General features: G+C 36.7%; 2 protein-coding genes across 8 annotated transcripts; both read left to right on the top strand.

The window, feature by feature from the left end:
• Positions 1-354: 354 nt before the first annotated feature.
• LOC114288588 (F-box protein At5g07610) lies at positions 355-21,024 on the top strand. Of its 7 annotated transcripts, none has more exons than XR_014366258.1 (5): positions 355-451; positions 507-1,886; positions 15,330-15,454; positions 19,539-19,684; positions 19,774-21,024. XR_014366258.1 is itself a non-coding variant. In XM_082924519.1 (3 exons), exon 2 carries the CDS (start codon positions 629-631, stop codon positions 1,844-1,846), a length of 1,218 nt encoding a protein of 405 aa, XP_082780645.1. In that variant the 5' UTR covers positions 357-451; positions 507-628; the 3' UTR covers positions 1,847-1,886; positions 19,539-21,024. The 7 variants fall into 7 exon arrangements, 2 of the variants coding, with proteins under 2 accessions (XP_082780645.1, XP_028087906.1); XR_014366259.1 differs by lacking the exon at positions 15,330-15,454 and adding an exon at positions 12,557-12,654; XR_014366255.1 differs by having other exon boundaries at positions 19,539-21,024.
• LOC114288592 (F-box protein At5g07610) lies at positions 19,545-22,590 on the top strand. The gene is made up of 5 exons (XM_028232111.2): positions 19,545-19,890; positions 19,981-20,257; positions 20,429-20,506; positions 21,442-21,495; positions 22,554-22,590. The coding sequence occupies exons 1-5, from the start codon at positions 19,545-19,547 to the stop codon at positions 22,588-22,590; spliced, it is 792 nt and encodes a 263-aa protein (XP_028087912.2).
• The last annotated feature ends 663 nt before the right edge of the window (positions 22,591-23,253 follow it).

Raw genomic sequence — 23,253 nt, 5'->3', positions numbered from 1 at the left:
TCAGAATTACTGTTGTTTTGTGTGGCTGAACATTTTTTTTTTTTTTAAGGTCGGGGAATGTTCGGGGTCGGGGAAACCCGATCCCCGTTAGGGGGCGGGGGTGGGGACGGTGAGAGGTTCCCCGTTGGGGATCGGGGCCGGGGAGATTTCTACCATCGGGGATCGGGGACGGGGAGTGCGATCCTCGGCCCCGCCCCGCCCCGTTGCCATTCCTAATAACACAATAATCTCGACATCATAGCTCACCCACGTGATACCTCAACCACGTGATATGACTATAAAAATATGTCCCCACAATATTTATATGATTCCAATAATGAACTTCCTCAAAAAAAAAAAAAAAAAAAAAAAAAGAAAAAAAAAAAAAGGGTGAACCTAAGCAGTGGTGGCTAGAAACAAGCAAGTAGTAGCCTTCAAACTAACGCCAGCCAAAAAATTAAAGCCAGCCAAGGTGTAAATTAGTAGCCTTCAAACTAACGCCAGCCAAAAAATTAAAGCCAGCCAAGGTGTAAATTGGTAGTCCCAACCCAAAGAGGTCCTTTAAATTAACGCCATCCCCAACAAAGATTGTTTATAAAAGTCGTTCCTTATAGGGCATTCTCTATTCTTGCAGAGTCAAAATTGAACCATGAAGGTATACAGCGAAACAAGAAGAAGCAGAAGAAAGCTTATCATCGGCTGTACTTCCTCGGAACATTCATTCGCTGCTGAATTAATTGCCAACAATTCAGATCTCCTAACACAGATCCTAATCCGAGTCCCAGCAAAATCCCTAATCAGATTCAAGTCGGTGTCAAAGCAATGGCTCTCTCTCATCTCCCACTCCCAATTCGCCTCCGACCACGCTCGCCGAAATCACCACTCCTCCGTCTCAGCCTTATATTTCTACTCAAACCGTTGGTCTCCCGATGAACAACTACAGTCTGTATCAATTGCTGGATACCAAGCTCTTCTTCCCACACTCTCCTTTCTCGATGGTGTCGTTGTATCAAGTTCTGCAACTACGATTGAACGCTCTTGCAATGGTTTAATCTTGTGCTCTAATGGTTTCAGAAAACATCCATATATTGTTTGTAATCTCACCACAAAGAAATTCTCACTTCTTCCTGCTATTGGTCCCACTTCATCTGAATCGTATCGTAAAAATGCTGCTGCTTTCTTGGCTTTTGATCCTGCGAAATCGCCTCACTATAAAGTTTTATTGTTTAGTTACAGTTATGTTAATAATGAACACTGGGTTGAAATTGAAATTTACAGTTCGCAGACTTCGTCTTGGAAACACGTTTCTGTGCCTGAACCGCGAGCTGTGCCATTCATGTTCAGCGTGTTTTGGAACGGAGCAATTCATGGTATAAGCTATGCGAATGTTCATGCTCGATTTGAGGTTGAGGAAGAGAAGTTTATACAAACCCCAATGCCTCGAAACCCTAAAATCCTTTCTCCTGATAAGATTAGGTATTTTGGAGAATGTGGTGGCGATTTGCTTCTTATTCAGTCTCCTCAGCCTTGTGCTATGGGATTAAGCATCCTTCGGATGCACAGGGATTACTGCGAGTGGATTGTGAAGTACCGGGTTAATCTTAGACCCATTTTATCTGTATTTCCTAAGACAGAACGCAAAACCATAGTCACATGCTCTGAATTTAATGTGCTCTGTGCCGTGAAGGGAGTGAATGAAAAAGATTTTACACTGGTGTTAGCTATCCGGGGCAAAGTTATTTCTTATAATGTCAAGTCCAAGACATTGAAGGAGCTTCGTGATTTATCAACAGAAGATACTGTTTATTGGGGAGCAAGTTGGTGTAATACTACTTATCAATTCATTGAAAGCCTATCACCTGTTTGATCATTGTCCTACATGTTTCTACTTCTTTCTTCAGCAGATGGTACGTCCATCAATAAACTTTTCTATATTTATATAAGTATTTGTTATTGTTAGTTTCTTGGTCTGTGATGCTATGCTACTATCATCTTTTGATATTTAGATTCTTCATTCATCAATTAAGGCTGAATTATCAATTTTGTTGCTTTATATGTGAGCCCTGTTTTGACCACGGTAATTCATTCACTCAAGTATCATTTAGATTGTTCTGATTACCAAAGAGGGTATGTTAAACTCATTCACTTCCTGGTTTTAATCTCCTAGTTATGATGTAGTTGGGTGGAATGGTTTTAAATGCTCTAGGAAGGAGTAGAATATATTGAAACAATCCGTTGTTTGCAACTGTCATTAATTGTTAGTAGTGCCTTCTTGTGAGGACAGGAGAGAGACTAGGTTTCTTTTTTTGTAAAATGTTTCTAGCAAATAAGTAAAAAATTATGAAAAAGATCTTGTACATCCATGCTGCCTCACTAGTTCTTCCAGAATAAAATGAATTTCCTTAACAAATCAAGAGATGTAAGGTGTTTGTTTACATAGGAGCCAATAATTGTGTTCAGAACTTGTAAATAACAATTATTAAAAAAAAAAGAAAAGATTATGCTGGAAATTTGTGTTAATAATATGATAGTGGTGTTGGTGATAGATAGTGGCATGTATAGAATATGTGATAGTGGTGTTGGTGGTAGATAGTGGCATGTATAGAATATGTGATAGTGGTGTTGGTGGTAGATAGTGGCATGTATATAATATGTTAGTGGTAGATAGTGGTAATATATAATATGTAAGTGGCATATAATGGGTTATAATGATGTTTGTAATATCTCCTATATAAGAAGTGTCATTTGGTCTTGTAAAATAAGAAGTTTTGAATATAAGTGAAATATATTCCTTCTTCCTCATATTTTTCGGAGTTCTTCTTCCTCATATTATCTAAGTTGGTATCAGAGCAACAAAAAACACAGCAGCCCTAAAACCGTCATAGCCATGTCGGAAGTCACGTCCAAAACCACTTCAACCCCTGCCGCTGCCATTCCGGTGAAAACGTCCAACTCTCACTCTGTCCAAATCACCACCATCCGCCTAAATGGTGATAATTTTCTCTGCTGGTCACAATCTGTCCGGATGTATATCCGTGGGCAAGGAAAGATCGGTTACATCACTGGTGACAAGAAGGCTCCTGCTGTTAATGATCCGCTATTCGACAGTTGGGACGCTGAAAACTCCATGGTTATGACATGGTTGGTCAATTCCATGGAGGAGGATATAAGCTCTAATTACATGTGCTATAGTACTGCACAAGAGTTGTGGGATAATGTTAGTCAAATGTATTCTGACCTAGGAAATCAATCTCAAGTTTTCGAATTAACTTTGAAGTTGGGAGAGATTCGTCAAGGAGATGATTCCGTCACCAAATATTTCAATTCGTTGAAAAGGTTGTGGCAGGATCTTGACATCTTCAACACATACGAATGGAAATCGGTTGACGACTGCAACCACCACAAGAAAACTGTGGAAGACAGCCGTATTTACAAGTTTCTTGCCGGCCTCAACATTGAGTTCGATGAAGTGCGAGGAAGAATTATTGGCAGACCTCCTCTCCCATCCATTGGCGAAGTATTTGCCGAAGTCAGAAGGGAAGAAAGCCGAAGGAGCGTCATGCTTAAGAAAAAAGGTACTGGTGAATCAATTGAAATTTCTGCTTTAATTAGCGATGCTGCGGCCAACAAGGCTGCAAATTACCAGCGCAGGTTTGATGATAAGCCACGAGTCTGGTGTGATTTTTGCAACAAGCCTCGCCATACACGCGAAACGTGTTCGAAGATCCATGGCAAACCTGTCAACTGGAAAAGCAGCAAACAAGGAGAGAAGAATCGTGGCTTTCCTACCGCTAATGAAGCCGATTCAGGTCCCTTCAACAAAGAGCAGATTGATCAACTCTTAAAGCTGATAAAATCCAACTCCTCATCCGGTACTCCTAGTGTTTTGTTGGCACAAACAGGTAGAAATCCTAAAGCCTTCTCTTGCCTAAACTTCTCTCCGTGGATCATAGATTCCGGTGCCTCCGATCACATGACTAGTTTTTCTCATTTATTTAGTACTTATTTCCCTTGTTCTGGTCATGACAAAATCAGAATAGCCGATGGTAGTTTTTCACCTATTGCAGGAAAAGGATTTATTAAACTAACTGAGAAAATTAATCTCAATGCTGTTCTTCACGTCCCCAACTTAGCCTGTAACCTTTTGTCTGTTAGTAAACTATCTAAGGATTCTAATTGTCGTGTTATATTTTTTGAATCCCATTGTGAATTTCAGGACCAGAACTCGGGGATGATGATTGGGCGTGCTAGGATGCTTGAAGGTCTTTACTACTTTGATAAAGTACCTGTTAGTAATAAAAAAGCTCAGAGCTTTAATAGTACTAGTTCAATCTCTGTTCGAGAAAAAATAATGCTATGGCACTATAGGCTAGGACATCCTAGTTTTCTTTATCTGAAACATTTATTTCCAGAATTATTTAAAGGGATTGATTGCTCTTATTTTCATTGTGAAAGTTGCATTTTTGCAAAATTTCATCGCTCTACTTATTTGCCAAAACCTTACCAGGCTTCCAAACCTTTTTATTTGATTCATAGTGATGTTTGGGGCCCTTCTAAAATCACTACTCTTTCTGGTAAAAGATGGTTTGTTACATTTATTGATGACCATACCCGCTTATGTTGGATTTATTTGATGAATAAAAAATCTGACGTGAAAAATTTATTCACAAATTTTTACAATATGATTGAAAACCAATTTCAAACCAAAATTGGTATTTTACATTCTGATAATGGAACAGAATATTTCAATGAGCAGTTGGGTGAGTTTTTGGAAAAAAAGGGGATTTTTCATCAATCTACATGTCGGGATACCCCTCAACAAAATGGCATTGCAGAACGAAAAAATAAACATCTACTTGAAGTAGCACGTGCTATAATGTTTTACATGCATGTTCCTAAATATTTATGGGGTGAAGCAATTTTAACAGCCTCTTATTTGATAAACAGGATGCCTACAAAGGTGTTAACATACAAAACACCTTTTGATTGTCTCAAAACTTTTTTTCCTGACACGAGGTTGTTTTCTGATTTACCCGCCAAAGTTTTTGGATGTACTGCCTATGTTCATGTTCCCAGTCAATTTCGTTCAAAACTTGACCCCCGTGCTATAAAATGTGTTTTTTTGGGTTATTCCTCAAACAAAAAGGGGTATAAGTGTTTCGATCCTCAAACCAAGAAATTTCATGTGAGTATGGATGTGTCATTTGTGGAAACAAAATCCTATTTCCCCAACACTTCTCTTCAGGGGGAGACAAGTGGAGTAGAAGACCGTTTTTGGGATATTTCTATCCCGCTCCCCAATGTCATTTATCCTACACAAAAACCACATCTGTCTGATAATGATCACTTAGGAGAACCAAGTTCTATAGTGCCTAGTCAAGAAGATTCTTGTTTAGGGGGAGAAGTACTACAAAATGATCTAAATCCTGAGCTTCAGGTTTATACTAGGAAGCGATTTCATCTGAGGAATAATGACCCGAATGTCCATCCTAATGACCCGAATGTCCACCCGAGTTCTGGCATCGAAATTTTAGGTAATCCTATTCCTTCTATTTCCGACCTTGATGTTCCTATAGCAATTAGGAAAGGTGTCCGAAATTGCATTAAACATCCTATTGCAAATTACCTCTCCTATCAAAGACTGTCTAAAAACCATAGAGCTTTCACATCTAGGATTTCACACTTGTTTGTTCCAAGGAATATACAGGAAGCATTGGATGATCCGAATTGGAAATTAGCAGTCATGGAGGAGATGAATGCTTTAAGGAGAAGTGGTACTTGGGAGATAGTTGATCTACCCAAAGACAAGAAAACAGTTGGGTGTAAATGGGTGTTTACGATAAAATGTAACGCAGATGGAAGCGTTGAGAGATACAAGGCGAGACTGGTGGCTAAAGGCTTCACTCAAACTTATTGGATCGACTATCAGGAGACGTTTGCTCCTGTTGCTAAAATAAATTCCATCAGAGTACTGTTATCTCTTGCAGTAAATTCAGATTGGCCTCTACATCAACTTGACATTAAAAATGCATTTCTCAATGGTGATCTTGAAGAGGAGGTGTTCATGAGCCTACCGCCGGGATTTGAGCAGAGACTTGGAAGCGACAGAGTATGCAGATTGAACAAGTCATTATACGGACTCAAACAATCACCAAGAGCGTGGTTTGAACGCTTTGGGAAGGCAGTTATCAGTTGTGGCTTCTCGCAGAGTCAAGCAGATCACACAATATTTTATAAACATTCAAAAGACAATAAAATTGCAATTTTGATTGTTTATGTTGATGACATCATTTTAACTGGTAATGATGAAGCAGAGTTAGCAGCCCTCAAAGAGAAACTCGCAAAAGAATTTCACATTAAGGATCTGGGAGCCCTCAAGTATTTCCTCGGAATGGAATTTGCAAGATCCAAGGAAGGTATATTCGTTAATCAGAGAAAATATGTTCTTGATCTCCTTGGAGAAACAGGTATGCTTGGTTGTAAGATGGTGGAGACTCCGATCGAGCCTAACTTGAAGTTACAAGCTGCTAAGGCTGAAGAAGTCAAAGAGAGGGAACAATATCAGCGACTTGTAGGGAAATTGATTTATTTGTCTCATACGTGGCCTGATATTGCCTTTGTAGTCAGCATGGTAAGTCAGTTCATGCACTCACCAGGGGCAGAGCACTTTGAGGCCGTTTATAAGATCTTAAGATATTTGAAAGGAACTCCAGGGAGAGGCTTACTGTTCAAGAAACATGGACATCTTCAAGTTGAAGTATACACAGATGCAGACTGGGCAGGAAGTGTTACAGACAGGAGATCAACATCCGGATACTGCTCCTTTGTAGGTGGGAACCTAGTTACATGGCGGAGTAAAAAACAGAATGTGGTAGCTAGAAGTAGTGCAGAAGCAGAGTTCAGAGCTGTTGCCCATGGAATCTGTGAAGTAATGTGGATTAAAAGAATTCTTGAAGAATTAAAGCTTTCTCACCCGACACCTATGAAGGTCTATTGTGACAACAAAGCAGCTATATCTATAGCTCATAATCCAGTTCTACATGATCGCACAAAACATATAGAAGTGGATAAACATTTCATCAAGGAGAAAATCAATGCTGGCATAATCTGTATGACCTACCTTTCAACAGGTGAACAATTAGCTGATGTGCTAACGAAGGGACTACACAAGAAGCAATTTGATAAGCTGACTAGCAAGCTGGCTATGGAAGATATCTTCAAACCAGCTTGAGGGGGAGTGCTGGAAATTTGTGTTAATAATATGATAGTGGTGTTGGTGATAGATAGTGGCATGTATAGAATATGTGATAGTGGTGTTGGTGGTAGATAGTGGCATGTATAGAATATGTGATAGTGGTGTTGGTGGTAGATAGTGGCATGTATATAATATGTTAGTGGTAGATAGTGGTAATATATAATATGTAAGTGGCATATAATGGGTTATAATGATGTTTGTAATATCTCCTATATAAGGAGTGTCATTTGGTCTTGTAAAATAAGAAGTTTTGAATATAAGTGAAATATATTCCTTCTTCCTCATATTTTTCGGAGTTCTTCTTCCTCATATTATCTAAGTGATTAAAAGAATATAAAAAGAGGGAAGCACAAAAACTACGTTGGTATAATTTGATTTAACATGCAATTGTGATTTAAAAACCATGTTCAAGTTTGGAAGGCTCAACTTGGTCTCTTTGCTTAGTGAGGTTTGGAATCTGGTAAACCTGATGCATTCACATGGGGTTTGGAATCTGGTAAACCTGATGCATTCACATGGGGACGTATATGATTGAGTCTATTAATTTGGTCTATGTTTGTGTTGTTTGAGTTTTCAGTTTGTTTTTTATTGGAAAATTTCAAAGATCAATTGGATGATATTTAGCTCCAGAAATTGAATATGGTCGATCCAGTTTGAGAAACCTGAATATTGGATCTTAATTTTTAGTGCTGCAAATTGATTATAAAAAAAATAGAAATAAAAAAAAAGGTCCAGAAAAGTAGGTTGTAGTCCTTGAAATAGCATCTTCCAGTAGGAGCTAAAGTTCAATTGCCAACTTTTGCTAGCGGTAAGTTTTGGTGTGTTTAGGGTCGTACTTTGATCGAAATCTCATTTTAGTCTCTTAACTTTCAATTATGATAGTCAGCATCTTACATTTTCACATTTTAGTTCATCCATTGTTTATTTCGACGGCCTGCAGTACTATTGCATCCCTGTGAGCCTTAGGAGTCCTATTTTGGCCATTGTAATATGTTAACTCAATTATCATCCTTTGATCTGATCACCGAAGAGGTCTTGATTTACTCGTTTCACTTCACGGTTTTGACGTTGGCCTCAGGAAACATCATAATTCATTATGTTTTGATTGGTCGATTAAGGCTGACATACAATTGATGTGCATAAATCCATCCGCGGTTTACTTCCCATATAGGAGAGATTTCTTTCTTATTTATCCAAAACAATAGATTTTGTAAGATGGTGTTGCTGTTTCTATAGTTCTCTTGAAATAAAATGAATCTCCTCAACAACTCTCAACAGAGAAGTATGGTTTCAGGTAACCTAGCAACCAACAATTTTGTTTAAGGCTGTTTAAATAACAATAATAAGAACAAATGATGATCGGAGATAAATTGAAACCAAGTGTTTTCTACTTTTTCACTTCCCAAAATGCGCTCAGTCACAGTGTTGCTGCACTGTACAACTGCAACCAAGAGTTACAGCGTTTGGTAGGTAAGGAATGGCCTTCTTCTGCCACCAAGGGTTGAGGGGGTTTTCTAACGTTATTGAATATTTACTTGTTACATTGCAACTCAATTCAAAAAGTTGCACCCAAGGTTATTAAAATCGGTATCCTACATTGGATCATTGGAGGAGTTTACTTGATCGGATCATAGAATCAAATCGAAGATCATAAGATCTTGCTGAAATTGACAAATTACGTAATAATTTAATTTAAATAAATATTTCTTAAAAAATATACACAAATAAGCCTAAATTATACTAAAACTAATAGAACTCCATGTAAAATGTAAATATAATATTATATGATGGAAAACTAGATATTAAAAGTTTTGCATTTCATCAAAAAAGGTGAAAAAGAAGAATTTTATAATAGAACACTTTACAATTTACAATAATGCATAAAAAGTGAAAGAAAAATATTTAACTTTAACCCCAAGAGGTTGGCCTAGTGGTAAGTCCTTGGGTCTTGGGAGTGTGCTCCTTCTAAGGTTTAAGGATCGAAACCTCTTAGATGCTAACAATTCCTTGGAGCCATCGGATTGGGAGAAAACTCTTGAATTAATGGTGGTGCACTTGCGGGAAGCTCCTTATCGAGGGCCTTTACATCCTTGGAGATTAGTCGGACTTTTAATCTAGACACTCCGGTGCCAATCAAAATATATATATATATATATATATATTTAGCAAAATTGGATATGAAATTAGATTGAGAACTCAAAAGAACGGCTTGGTCAAATGATAAAGTTTGTCCTTAACCTTGTGGAGCGGGTTTGAGTCACAAAAACAGTAGTTTCGAAAACTGGGTTAAAGTTGCGTACATCTTGCCCTCCTCAAACTATGCTAAGGCTAAGTTTGTTTTTCTTGCTAGTTAGTTTTCTTTTGTTTTCCTAGTTTGTTTCTCTTAATCCATTTGATTCAATATTACTTTTTTCTTTATTCAGTTGGACTATATAAATTGGTATTTAGACAACAAATATAAAATTTACAATAAAATAGGCCAAAAATACAAAATGAGACTTACAAATTGGATCGGATAGGATCAGATTCGGATCGGGATTTCACGATCCTATAAGATCCAATTACCAGGTTTGTAAAATCCTACCTGTAAGGGATTTTTTACAAGATTTGAATCCTATAAAAATGATATTCAGCTTTTAAGACTTTCATGTTCCTTATTAAATCCACAACTTTTCTTGTAAGGTCATTATATTTTTATCCTGCAAATCTTTGAAAAGCTTTTTTCTTTTAATAAACTTTAATGTATTACCTTGTCAATTTTTGATTTGATTTTATTTTTTTTGATGTCCTTTTTCTGCTAATTTTTGTTTGGTTTCTAAGATAATTAATGAAACTAGAAAGACTTAAAGGTGCAAGATTTTTCCTCTTTCTTTTTGTTTTTGTTTTTAAATTTGAATTATTTTATAAAAAAATTGTCAAGTAGTTTTATGCGCCACTTTTTCACTAGTTTCTTTATCTATGATCCTACACATATATGTTAATACATATCATTTAATAAACGCTTTAATGGCCGTGTATATATTTTCACATTAAACACACTTTAATGTTCATATTTATATTTTCACATTAGACACTCCCACTCTCGCACCATCTCAAATAATTAGCTACTTATCGACCCAGTAGGCCCGTAGAGAGTAGTGCTGGACTCTCTCTATATTTCCCTATGCCCATTCCAATGACTTTTTGGCAGTCTTGTGAAGAGGTGTGTGACGTTCTCACTCTAGAGATTCTTGCAACCTTCAACAACTTTTTGACGCTTTTTCAATAAGCTCCAATTACATTTCTATCGTGTAGATCTAGGTTTTTTATGCATACACAGAAGAGTTTAAGAGCTTCTCTCTAATTTTGACGTAGAGAGTGCTTTCTCCCTCTATCGTTAATAGAGTTTTGGTTATCAGCACCCACAATAGTACTCATTACTATTGTGGGTGTTCTTGAGCTTTGGTTACCCTTGGTTATTGGCGATTGAGACGGCAACGGTGGAGTTTGATCAACAGCAACCACGACGACAATGGGTTTGATTTTAAGTTTGATAAAAATCTTATTTCTTCACACTACATTTGTAAAAAGATTGGAAGTTTTCAAAGTCGTTGCTTTTTTAATTATTTTCTTTGGCGGCTTTTTGTAGTTCGAGTAGGTTCTTTATTTGGGTTTGTGGCCTTTGTGGTATTTTTCTTTTTCATTATCTTGTAAGTTGCTTGGTTTTTATATAAACTGCATTTCTTCATCCTCAAAAACTAATTATCTAGAATGTTCTCATTAAACTATTTGCCAATTAATAGTATTGTCCATTATTTTTTGGTAATTAATTTCATTATTACACTCATCCAATTTTTATGGCAAGTAATCAACCACATATTAAGTAATTTAACTATGACATTTGTGATATCAACACTATAAATTATCATAACTTACATATAATATACATTAAAAAAAAAAAAGTGTATATTGTAAAAAGATCCCTTTTCAAAATGTATATTTGTGTTGACATAAGAATGTGTTTAGCTTTTAAGACTTTCATGTTCTTGATTAAATCCACAACAGTTCTTGTAAGGTCATTATATTTTTATTTTGCAAATATTTGAAAAGCTTTTTTCCTTTAACAAACTTCAATATGTTACCATGTCAAATTTTTTTTAAATTTTTTTTTTCGATGTTTTTTGGCTAATTTTTGTTTAGTTTTTGAGACAATTGATGAGACTAGAAAGACTTGAAGGTGTAAGATTTTTCTTTCATTTTTTTATTAACTTTGAATTGTTTTATAAAAGAAATTGTCAAGTAGCCTTCACTAGTTTATTTATATATGATCCCACACATATATGTTAATATATATTATTTAATACGCACTTTAGTTGGTGTGTATATTTTCACATTACACACACTTGAATGGTCGTATATATGTATTTTTACATTTGATACTCTCACTTTCGCTTCTCTCAACTAATTAGTTACTTATCTCGTGGACGGGTGCGCGACTTTCTATCTCAAGAGATTCCCAATACCCCCTCCAATGACTTTCTGACAATCCCGTGAAGAGGGCTGTGGGACTTTCTCTCTCTAGAGACTCCCAATGCTCATTCAATGACTTTTTGACGCGTTTTCGATACACTCCAAATACACTTCTATCGTGTAGCAGATCTGGGTGTTTGTGCATACGGAGAAGAGTTTGAAAGCTTCTCTGTAATTCTGACACAGCGAGTGCTTTCTTCTTTCATGGTTCTTAAATTTTGGGATTATCAGCACCCATAATGGTTTACCCATTACTGTTGTGTGTGTTCATGAGCTTTGGCTATCCATGGTTACTAGCTTTATTTTTTTGGGCATTTTTTCTAGTTTGTATAGGTTTCTTTATTTGGGCTTATGGGATTTGCTCTATTTTTCTTTATTTTTTAAGTTTATTGGTTTTTATCTAAAAAAAATTTAAATTGCAAATCGACCCATTTAACCCAATAAAAATAAATATATATGCTTTGCTTATATTTTTATTATTTTTCTAGTTAATTTTATAATTAAATAATTTAAAATTAATATTAATATTTTATAAATAAGCGACTCATGCAGGTATAAGCTAAAGTTTATCATCCTAAATCCAACTTAAAAATTAAATGAAGTTAAAATTGTAATTTGATCCGATCTTATAGAGTAGACTTCTTTTTTTTTTTTCTTTTTCAAATCTTACAAATATTGATCTTAATTCGGCCGGTGATGGGCCCATGAGCACCCCTATCCCCAACATTTAAAGCAAATGACACAACAAAAGAATCTCTGGAAGTTTCATTTTTCTTCGACCAAGTGGTGAAAACTGCCCTCAATTTTCTTCAGAGAAGGAAATTGCCACTGTAAGAATCTGTATCAAATTCGGTGGAGACACTGGTTAGCGAAGCTGGAATCAACCTTAGAAACCCTTTCTCTTCAATTTGGTATGTTCTATTTTAATTTTTGATATTTGATAAAATTTTGTGATCATTCTGCTTATTTTATCCTATTTGAAATTAGGAAGTAAAAGTGATAGATTTTTAACTATTTGCGTGGTGTTTGTTGAATTGCCCAAATGAATATGCCTCTTAATGGATAGATTAACTAGAAAAATAAACTATGACTAAATTGGAGTTTGGCAACATTGAAAAAAGCAGCTTATTTATCAACCAGTGCAAAAAGCAAAAGGCCAAGACTTGTGGGTCTTTTTCCAGTTTGGGAAGATGACAACTAAAAAAAATGTGAATTTACCGAAATACTCTCATTTATTTCCATTGTTTAGGGCAGACCTCTTCCCCTTCACACCTCTTCACTTATGCCTCTCTTGAAGTGTTTGGGTAAATTGTGGTCTGCCGTCAACAGAAAACAAACAACGCCGATCTGCGTCGGCTATTGTTGTCACCGACCTTCGTTGCCCATTTGTGTCGGCTATCTTCCTCACCAGTCATTGTCGGCTGTCTTCCCACTGCGGTTAGCCTTTTCCCTTCCACTCTATAGATGAATAAATGGATGCTGGTAGGCTGCCATGTTTCGTAGATGTTCAACAGACCTGCCCCAAATAATAGTGGGTTTTGTTTGAATACAGTATTAATTAGTTTTTTAAGATATGTTCGCATCAACTCTGTGATACGTGAATTTTAGGGTCAGATCTTTTGGGTTAAAAGAAACCAAGACAGTGTGGGTGATCTTTTTCTTTTTGTACATGTTCACTCATCATCTCATGTACATTAGAGAAGTTCATTTTCTGCAATCCTGATTTCATCACTTCTGGATTAGAGAAGTTCCATCGAGATATCTTGTATTGATGGTATTTTTGGGCATTTTTCTTTGGTTGTGATAAGGATAATGGTTTTGCAAATTTCTGAGTTGAGTTTAAAAAGGGTGTATCTTACCAACTTACGATCAGTTCATTGGATACTTTACCAAATTTAACATTTGTGAAGCCACTTTGATTTTTTTGGAAATACCATACCAAATTAACATTTCCCTACTAATTTTGGTGAAGTCAATCTTTGGTTGTTCTAATTTTTTGGGAGATCTTTACCAAATGATCTTACCACAACCATTGCCAAGAAAAAAAGAAAAGGTACACTTTACAGCATTTGCCAGCAGGGGTGGAACTAGGAATTTTTTTTGGGAGAGGCCAATGTATATGCATATTGTGAGAATATATTGTATATATATAGATTGTGTATATATGGCATGAGTGTGTAAATAAGAATTCATTTGTATTTCCTTTTTCAATCATAGTTTGTATTTCCTTTTTCAGTCATAGACTTAGGGCTATATAAACTGATGAACTCTTTGTAAATTGAAACAATCGAATATACAGAAAAGCTTTCAGGAATCTTACATGGTATCAGAGCTATCACCGAACCCTAGAAGTTGCTAGTCTCTTTGCATCGTAGGTTGTGGTCTTCTCCCTTGATCGCAATTGACTGCTTGTTTGGTTCTTCTCTTCGGAGGTCACTCGCTTTCTCTTTCTTAATCGATTGGTCCGTCTAGGTTGATTTGTTCATCAGTTGTCTGGGTTCAACTCGCAACTCCTCTTAGCCTTAACGAGTCACGAAACCCTTTCAAATCATCTGGGTTCTCTCTGGTTCAGCTAGTCGACCACACATCGTGGGTCATTTGGGCTGTTTGATCGACAGTCCTCTGTTTCTGGTTTGATACATCATCACGGATTTCCCCCTTGGTTCGTCTGCTGCTCGCTCTCTCTCTCTCTCTCTCTCTGTGTCGAAGTGAAGCCCTCTGTTTCTTTGTTGGTATTGACGAAGTTCCCTCTCTCTTCGTCTTTGGTCTCGTCTCTGTTCTCTGATAAGAAAGCTCCCTTTCTTTGTATTGGTTCTCTGACCTTAGTCCACTAGGTTTTGTTCTTATTGCACTTTGACCACATCAGTATCAGTACCAGTGTGTATCATATTGGGGTGATTTGGATCTGGTTGTTTGGGATTATTATATGTTTTGACTCATCAGTTGTTGGTTTATTATACTCAAATCCTTCACCTTTCTATTTATTACGATGTTTTTGGCTTTTGATGAGTGTGCCTTCTGCCATCAAAGGGGTCATTGGAAGTATCATTGTCCTAAGAAGGGATGTTTGTCTGCCTTGTCTTCTTAGCAGTTTCCGATCCAGTTCTGCGCCCCTTCTCTGAATATTTTTTAGCCTCTCGCCGGTTCTACTGCATCTGTTCCGGTTCTTAATCCTAACTTGGCTTCCTTGAGTGCTCAGATTAATCAACTTCAGCATATCCTGTCTACCTCCCAGCCATCCCCGTCTACGTCCATTGTTTCCTCTTTTCATTCATGTTTGCTTGGGTCTTCGTCAAGTATTTCTTCATCTGTCTGGATTTTTGACTCTATTGCCTCTCATCATATGACTCCCCATCTTCCCTTACTTCAAAATTGTACTCATCCCTTTCCTATTACTATCAATGCTGCTAATAGGTCTGGTATATCTGTTATATCTGTTGGGTCTGTCCTACCATCTGTTATGTCTGCTGTCTCTATTCCATCTATCTTTTATATTCGTCAGTTATCTATCAGTTTATTATTTATCAGTCAGCTTGATGCCTCTGGTTTTGATGTTATCTTTTCTTCTTCTATTTGTTCTGTGCAGGATTGGATGTCTAAGCAGCAGATTGGGACCGACTGTAGAGTTGGAGAGCTTTACGTAGTGGAGACGTCTATGTGGTGGAGAGCTTGGCCTATAGCAACCTCTCAAACTGCCTTTTCCTCTTTACAGTTAGATTCTCTGTCTAGTCCTTTTTACTTGTGGCATTTTAGATTAGGGCATTTGTCTGCTGATCGCTTATGGTCTTTAGTTCAATCGGGTATATTGGATAAAGTTTCTCTTAGTGAACTTACTGAATGTCGGGGGTGTAAACTTGCCAAAATGACAACCTTACCTTTTCACAAAAGTACTCATATATCTAATATACGATTTTCTTTAGTTCATACTGATGTTTGAGGCCCTTCTCTTGTTCTCACCAAAGGGGGTTCTGCCTACTATATGTCTTTTGTTGATGACTGCACCCGTTACACTTGGGTTTATCTTATGACTCATAAGTCTGACTTCTACCAGATATACTGTACCTTCCAGTCTATGGTCACTACACAGTTTTGGTCTATTATTAAATTGTTGCGGTTTGACTTGGGCGAGGAATATTTTAAAACTGAATTCTGTGAATACTTGGCCAACTGATACACCTGCCCAAAATGGTCGAGCTGAGCGTAAACACCATCATCTTCTTGAGATAGCTAGTTCTCTCCTTCTCTTTGCCTCCGTTTCGGCTCCGTTTTGGGGTGAGGTAGTTCTTACTGCTGCTTTTCTTCTCAACTATATGCCTACCCTCCTTTTTGGTTGGTCTCCTTATGAGGCTCTGTTTTCCCAACTTCCGAATTACTCCCTCTTTCGTGTGTTTGGATCTGCTTGTTTTGTCCTTTTATCCCTTAAAGATAGGACCAAACGTAGTGTCCGATTTGTTCTCTGTGTCTTTTTGGTTATAGTCTCACTCAGAAAGGATATCACTGTTATGACCCTGTCTCTCGTCGCCTTTATGTCTCCCGCCATGTTGCCTTTCTCGAACGTCTACCTTACTTTTAGCTTCCTTCTCTCACCGCCCCTATTTCCAAAGAAGATTTGGTTCATATTGATCCATTTCCTTTTGAGGTCTTGTCTGATAAGTACATCTCCACTGTTCCTTCCGAGCTTGTTCCATCATTGTCTCCTACTTCACCTTTGGTTGCTTCTCCTCCTTCGGCTTCTCCTCATTTGTTGTTAGTTTATTCTCATCTCAAGGCTCCTCCTCCACTAGTTGTCTCTATCCCTACTGCTGATCCTCCTGCTTCTGACGACTCTGATCTTGCTGCATACCGATATCCTACTCGTGAGCGTCGTCCTTCAAATAGGTTGGGTTGGTCTAATATATGTTTTTCTGTTTCTTATTGTACTTTTTTTGTCTGTTATTCATTCTTTTTCAAAACCTTAGTCTTACACGGAGGCCTGTCAGGATCCTAATTGGGTTCAAGCTATGGAAGATGAGTTGTTTGCCTTGCAGAAGACTAACATTTGGGAGTTGGTTCCTTTGCCTGCTGGCAAGAATCTGGTTGGTTGCAATTGAGTCTATAAATTCAAGATTCATTCCGATGGTTCTCTCGAGCGATACGAAGCTTGCTTGGTTGCCAAGGATTTCTCGCAAGAGTATGGTATTGATTATGAGGAGACATTTGCCCCTATTGTCAAGATGACTACTGTCCGTACCTTGATTTCTGTTGCTGCTATTCGACATTGGCCTTTCTATCAAATGGACATTAATAATGCTTTTCTTAACGGTCATCTCACTAAGGAGGTCTACATGCGTCCTCCCTGTGGCCTTCTCCACTCCTCTAGGCAGGTTTGTCATCTTCGGTGTGCTCTATATGATTTGAAGCAATCTCCTCGTGCTTAGTATGATTGCTTTTAGACTGTTGTTACCGATATTAGGTTTCATACTTCTGCTTCCGACTCTGTTTTGTTTCTGAGACATACCTCGGCTTGTTTTGTTGCTCTCTTACTCTGTGGATGATATGATCATCACTAGCTTTGACTCTTCTGCTATCTCTGAGGTCAAGCAACATCTCTTCCACACCTTCGAAATGAAGGATCTGGTCCCTTGCGGTATTTTCTTGGTATTGAGGTTGCCTCTTCTCCAAAGGCCTACTTTCTGTCTCAGGCCAAGTATGCTAATGAGATTATTCACCGTGCCAGTCTTATCGATACTAAGGTTTTTGATACACCTATTGAGCTTAATGTGAAGCTCAACTGTACTGATGGTGTCCCTTTGGATGATCCCACTTTCTATTGCGAGTTTGTGGGTTGTTTAGTTTATTTGACTGTCATTTGTCCTGATCTTGCTTATGCTGTTCATGTGGTTAGTCAGTTCGTTTCTGCTCCTCGCTCTACCATTGGGTTACTTTGGTTGGCATTCTTCGCTATTTCCGGGGTACTATCTTTCAGGGCCTACTGTTGTCCTCTATTTCTTCCTCTTTAGACTTGGTGGCCTTTGCTGACTCTGATTGGGCTAGTGATGTTAATGATCGTAAGTCCACCTCTAGTTTCTATATGTTTTTTGGCAATTCTTGGATCCCTTGGAAAAGCAAGAAACAAACTGTTGTTGTTCGCTCTACTATCGAAGCTGAGTATCGTGCTATGGCTCATGCTACTGCCGAACTTGTTTGACTTCGTTGTCTTCTCTCTGATTTGGGTGTATCTCAGTCTTCTCCGACCTCTCTCTATTGTGACAACTGCAGTGCTATTCAGATTGCCCACAATATTGTCTTCCATGAACAGATGAAACACATTGAGATTGATTGTCATTTTGTTTTGTCCAACAACATTTGCAGTCTGGCTCTCTCTCGCTTCTTTTTGTCTCCTCGGCTTTGCAACTTGCGGACTTCTTCACCAAGACTCATACTACCGCTTAGTTTCAGTTTCTTTTTAGCAAACTCTCAGTGTTTTCTGCTAAAACTCAGAAAACACTTCGAGTTTGAGTGAAGTTGTGAGAATATATTATATATATATATAGATTGTGTATATATGGCATGAGTGTGTAAATAGGAATTCGTTTTTATTTCATATTTCAGTCATAGTTTGTATTTCCTTTTTCAGTCATAGATTTAGGGCTATATAAACTAATGAACTCTTTGTAAATTGAAACAATCGAATATGCAGAAAAGCTTTCAGGAATCTTAAACATATAACATACATAATTAGTTTGATTGATTACTAATTTATCATAATTTCTTGTATAAGCATTGCAACAGAAGTATTTTACAAGAAAACTAATAAATATCACAAATAATTTTTTTCAAGTTTTAAAAGTTTTGAACTATTGATTAGATCTCACTTTACAATGAGTTCATTCTTTTATTTATTTATTTTTTTAATCAAATTTGGGTAAAAAATTAGCTTTAAGCTTGATTTGATATGGGATGCTCATGCTCCAATGGCTTTTCATCAAATTTAACTGCAAGCTTGATTTGGTGAAATTTTTTTAATGCTCCAATCCTCACTTTAAAAATTCGTCAAATCCTTTTTACGAATTGGGTTTGGCTTCTCAAGTTCAAATCTCGGCTTGAGAGAACTAGAGAGGAGAACTTGAGTGGCTCGTGGGGTCCGCTCAAGTTTTGTTTCGATGATCCAAACTGTTCATGTAGGGGCCTTTGTGTATATCATCCATGAAAAAAATTATCACAGTTGAATAATGGCAACATTTTCATTTCATCATGTCTGTTTCCAAAAATGAACAATGAGTATGTTTTGAAAATAGACCATATTTTTTTGCGATAAACATGGTAAATACAGATATTACGATTATTGGACTGAGCTACTTTTTTTCATAGATGATTACAAAAGATCTTATGAAATGAATGGTTTGGATCATCGAAACAGGATATGTGGTGTGTCTCATGAGCCCTCAAGTGAGGCTTTACTCTTAAAAATTCCATGCTTATCCCCAAAAGTTTGTTTCATCAAATCTAGTGAAAAACTTATTTTGCCTTGATTTGAAGAAAATTTTGATTTGATACAAATTTGATGAAATGATTGGAGTCATTTTCTTGAAATTCAAATTTGACACAAGATTTTGTGAAGGATGGGAGAATGCTGTAATGAATTATACTAGTAACTAGATCACATCATAGTTATAAGGAAAATGCTTGACAAAAAGGAATTCTAGTAGTGGGATTAGTTAAAATAGAAAAAGTAGTTTTTTAACTAAAATTTGGCTGACGTTTAAAAGTTTGATGGTGATGCGTATTCTCTGTTCTTGTTCTGGGTTGTGCACAGGGAAAAATGACGAACAACAAAAGAAAGCTAATTATTGGCTACAATTCATCGGAACATACACCAGCTGCAGAATTAATTGGCAGCAATGCAGATATCCTAACAGAGATCCTTACCTGTGTGCCGGCAAAGTTCCTCATCAGATTCAAGTGCGTGTCTAAGGATTGGCTCTCTTTAATCTCCGATTCACAATTTTCTTGCAACCACTCTCACCGAGATCCCAATGCCTTGTTCTCAGGACTATTCATCAACCCTTGTACATCAGACAATGCACAAGTCAAGTCTGTCTCACTTAACGGCCACCACCGAAGTCTTCCGACTGTGTCATTCCTAAATGGTGTTGGAGATGGGTCTGGTACATAGAGGATTGAAGACTCTTGCAAAGGCTTACTGTTGAATGGCACATGTTTCATTGTTTGTAACCTGACCACCCAGAAATACACAGTACTTCCCTATCCCTATCATGGTGGCACTACATCATCTTCTGTACAATTTCATCTCAAGTTTGGTGTTTTCTGGAGTTCATCTGGATCATTGGGTAATATGTTTGGTGGTTATTTAGTTTTTGATCCTTCAAAATCACCTAACTACAAAGTTTTATTGATAAGTTACATTAGGAATAGTGATGGATGCTTTTACTTAATTGACATATACTCTTTGGAGAGTGCCTCTTGGACCTACATGTGTGCCACTGCCCCACCAGGTTACTCTTTCACAAAAAGGTATTTTGGAATGGGGCAATTCATTGGATGAGTTACGATAACATTTACATTCGATTGGATGTTGATGCTCAGAAGCTAATAGGAACTCCAATGCCTTCATACCCTAAAATTCTTTCCGAAGAGAAGATTTGGTATTTTGGAGAATGCTGTGGCCATTTACTTCTTGTTCAGCTTTGTCAGTGCTGTGCTTTGGGATTCAAAATTCTTGAGATGGAGAGGGACTGCTGTCATTGGATGTAGAAGTACCAGGTGAGTCTTGGACCTATAATATCTCTTTTTCCCGAGATAGATGAGAGACGCAGACTCATGCTTGAAACGCCCAGCTTCGGTAAAATTTCTGTACTATGTGCTGTGAAGGGAGCAAATGAAAAAGATTTTACGTTGGTGTTATCTATTCCTGGCAAAATTGTTTCCTATAATCTGAAGTGCAAGACAGGTGAAGGTGCTTTGTGATTACCAAACTAGCTTTTATGAATGTCCTGGTTACAAGGATGCTTCTTGTTCATCATATGCTTTTAAGTATGTTTATGAATTCCATGAAAGCCTGGCCACTGTTTGAGCTTGTTCTACATGTTGGAGCAGATGTGCCTTTTGTAACCTTCTTATTGTTCTAAAGCTTTTGTTTAGTACTGTTTTTTTTTTTTTTTTAAGAATTCTGTAATGTCTAAGCTATGTTTTTCATGTACTTCTACCTTTTGAAAGTAAGGCATGCCCTCTCATTTGGGGATTTATGGTGTCAAATAATTATATTTGTTTTTGGTTTTTCAGATTGTTCTTTTTATGAAAATTTCTATGACCATTTGAAAGATAAGGTAGTTGTGGGAATTGACAACAAACCGTATCAAAGAGTTTTGAGTCAATAAAATATTCCATAATGAAGAAATAGGGGAAGAACAATCTGAAACTCCTACAATTCACCTCCTAATATGCACACATGTCATAATGTTCACATGCTTATTGGTTTATATGATAAGCAGATTGTTCCATCTATTGCTGTATTTAGTGCTTTTTTGGTTGCTAAATGCTAGTAAGGTGCAGAGCCTTCTCTGAATTTTCTTTCCTTCCCCCTTCATCTTTGTAGACCAATGAATGACAAAGTCGAAGAATAATCAAAAAGCTATCTTTCTGTTTTTATATTGTTCTCTCATTTTTTTCTCATTCTATATCTGTAAATCTTGATCCAGTTGGTCTGAATCCCTTCAAGTCTTGCAACAGGGTAAAGCTTTCTCTCGCTCAAGGTTATAGATTTTGATGTGTCAAAAAAGTGACATTGTCTTCATTCCCTTAAGGAGATTTCGGATGCAACGGTGATATTAGATGACATTGTCACGTAATGCCATGGATCAATGAAAGATTTAAATGAGGTTGGATGAGGACCACTTGGTTGATTAATACTGAGCATAAAAATCGAAAAACCGTAGACCAGTCTAGTCCAGGTCAAATTGCACGGTTTGGTATAGTTTTCTCAATGTCCGGTTCGGTTGTAGTTTTTGGTTTCGTATAGTTTTCTCAATGTCCAGTTCGGTTGTATTTTTTGAAATAGGCAAACCGTGGTTTTATAGTTATGAATCTAATTGGAACCGAAACTAACTGTTTAGATTATATATAATTTGTTAGTAATAGTAAATACTAAAATATTTTATTAATATCAAATATTATAACTCTCTACTATTATTAGTATATTTTTGTATAGCGATCGAACTAGCTTTAAACAATCATGTAAACAATTTGTGAAAAATATTTTGTGATCGTATTGTAAATAAATGATAATCTTTTTAAAATTCGTAATTCTAAACCAAATCGAACTGTGGTTTACAAGATTTTCATGGATTGGTTTAGTTCTAAATTTGATAGAATGGATTGATCTTGGTTTACCTCTAAACCAAACCAACCCGAACTATGCTCAACCTTGGTCGACCACTCCCGTCCTTCTCAATTGGTCAGTCCCATTAATTGATTACACCAAGTAAGATATCGGCCCCGTTTAGTTGAGCTGTGGGAAAGTGATTATAACTTATAGCCTAACAGCTTATAGTTTATAATTGTGAACATAAATTGATTTTGGACTTATAAATTAAGCTTCTCCTCCCTCACTTAAAGAATAAGTTGATTTTTGACTTATAAGAAGCTATAAGCTGTATTGTTAAGCTGAACCAAACACATCAAAATAGCTTAAATTAAGCTAAAAGCTGAAATAAGGCCTACCAAATAGGGCCGTCACCTTGAGCTCAATATTGATTTCATTATCATAATTTACAATTTTATATCTTAGTTTGATTGTTTTATGAATTTGTAGGAATGTATGTGAAAGGGATTCGGAAAATACTAAGTAGAGTTTGGTAGAGTTTTAGAATTATGATTTAAGAATAGAGTTGTATTTTGAGTTTGTGAGTTTTGAAATTATAATTTGAGTGTGAAAAATTTGTTTGGTTATGAGTTTTAAAAAGATTTTTGAATTAAGTTTGAAATGAATAATATGACATATGATATTTGATTTAAAAAAAAAAAAACGAACGTGGTTCTGGTCAATCAGCTGGACGTCCGGGGGGATGACCGGGTACACGTATTTTAAAAAGTAGGTATGGAATCAATTTTTGAAAGTGCTAACTTAAACACTACACTCAAACCAAGGGGTGAAATCAAATTTTCAAAGTCCTACCAAACACAACCCTAATGTTTGTACACACTACAAAAGGTTGAACAAAGAATGTATTCAAAATTTTGCACACTTCTCATGAGGAGTATATATGATACACCAAGTTATCAAGACAATATATTCAACACCCATTCATAGTTACCAGTTCTCTCAAGCAATAAATATGTGAAAACTACTGAGTGCTCGTTTGGCTAACAATTTGTGACTAAAAAGGTACAAAAAAACAAAATAAGCTATATAAGCCAATAAGACAAAATACCACTTTTTCTCTCACAAAAGTCTAAAAAGTCTTAAAACAAAAACCAAACGAGGCTAAAAAAGCCAGGTTAAAAAAGTCATA

The sequence above is a fragment of the Camellia sinensis genome, chromosome 4, assembly GCF_055761805.1.
Source record: "Camellia sinensis isolate YWXY chromosome 4, ASM5576180v1, whole genome shotgun sequence".
NCBI lineage: Eukaryota > Viridiplantae > Streptophyta > Magnoliopsida > Ericales > Theaceae > Camellia > Camellia sinensis.
This window is presented reverse-complemented; position numbering and strand designations above follow the sequence as displayed.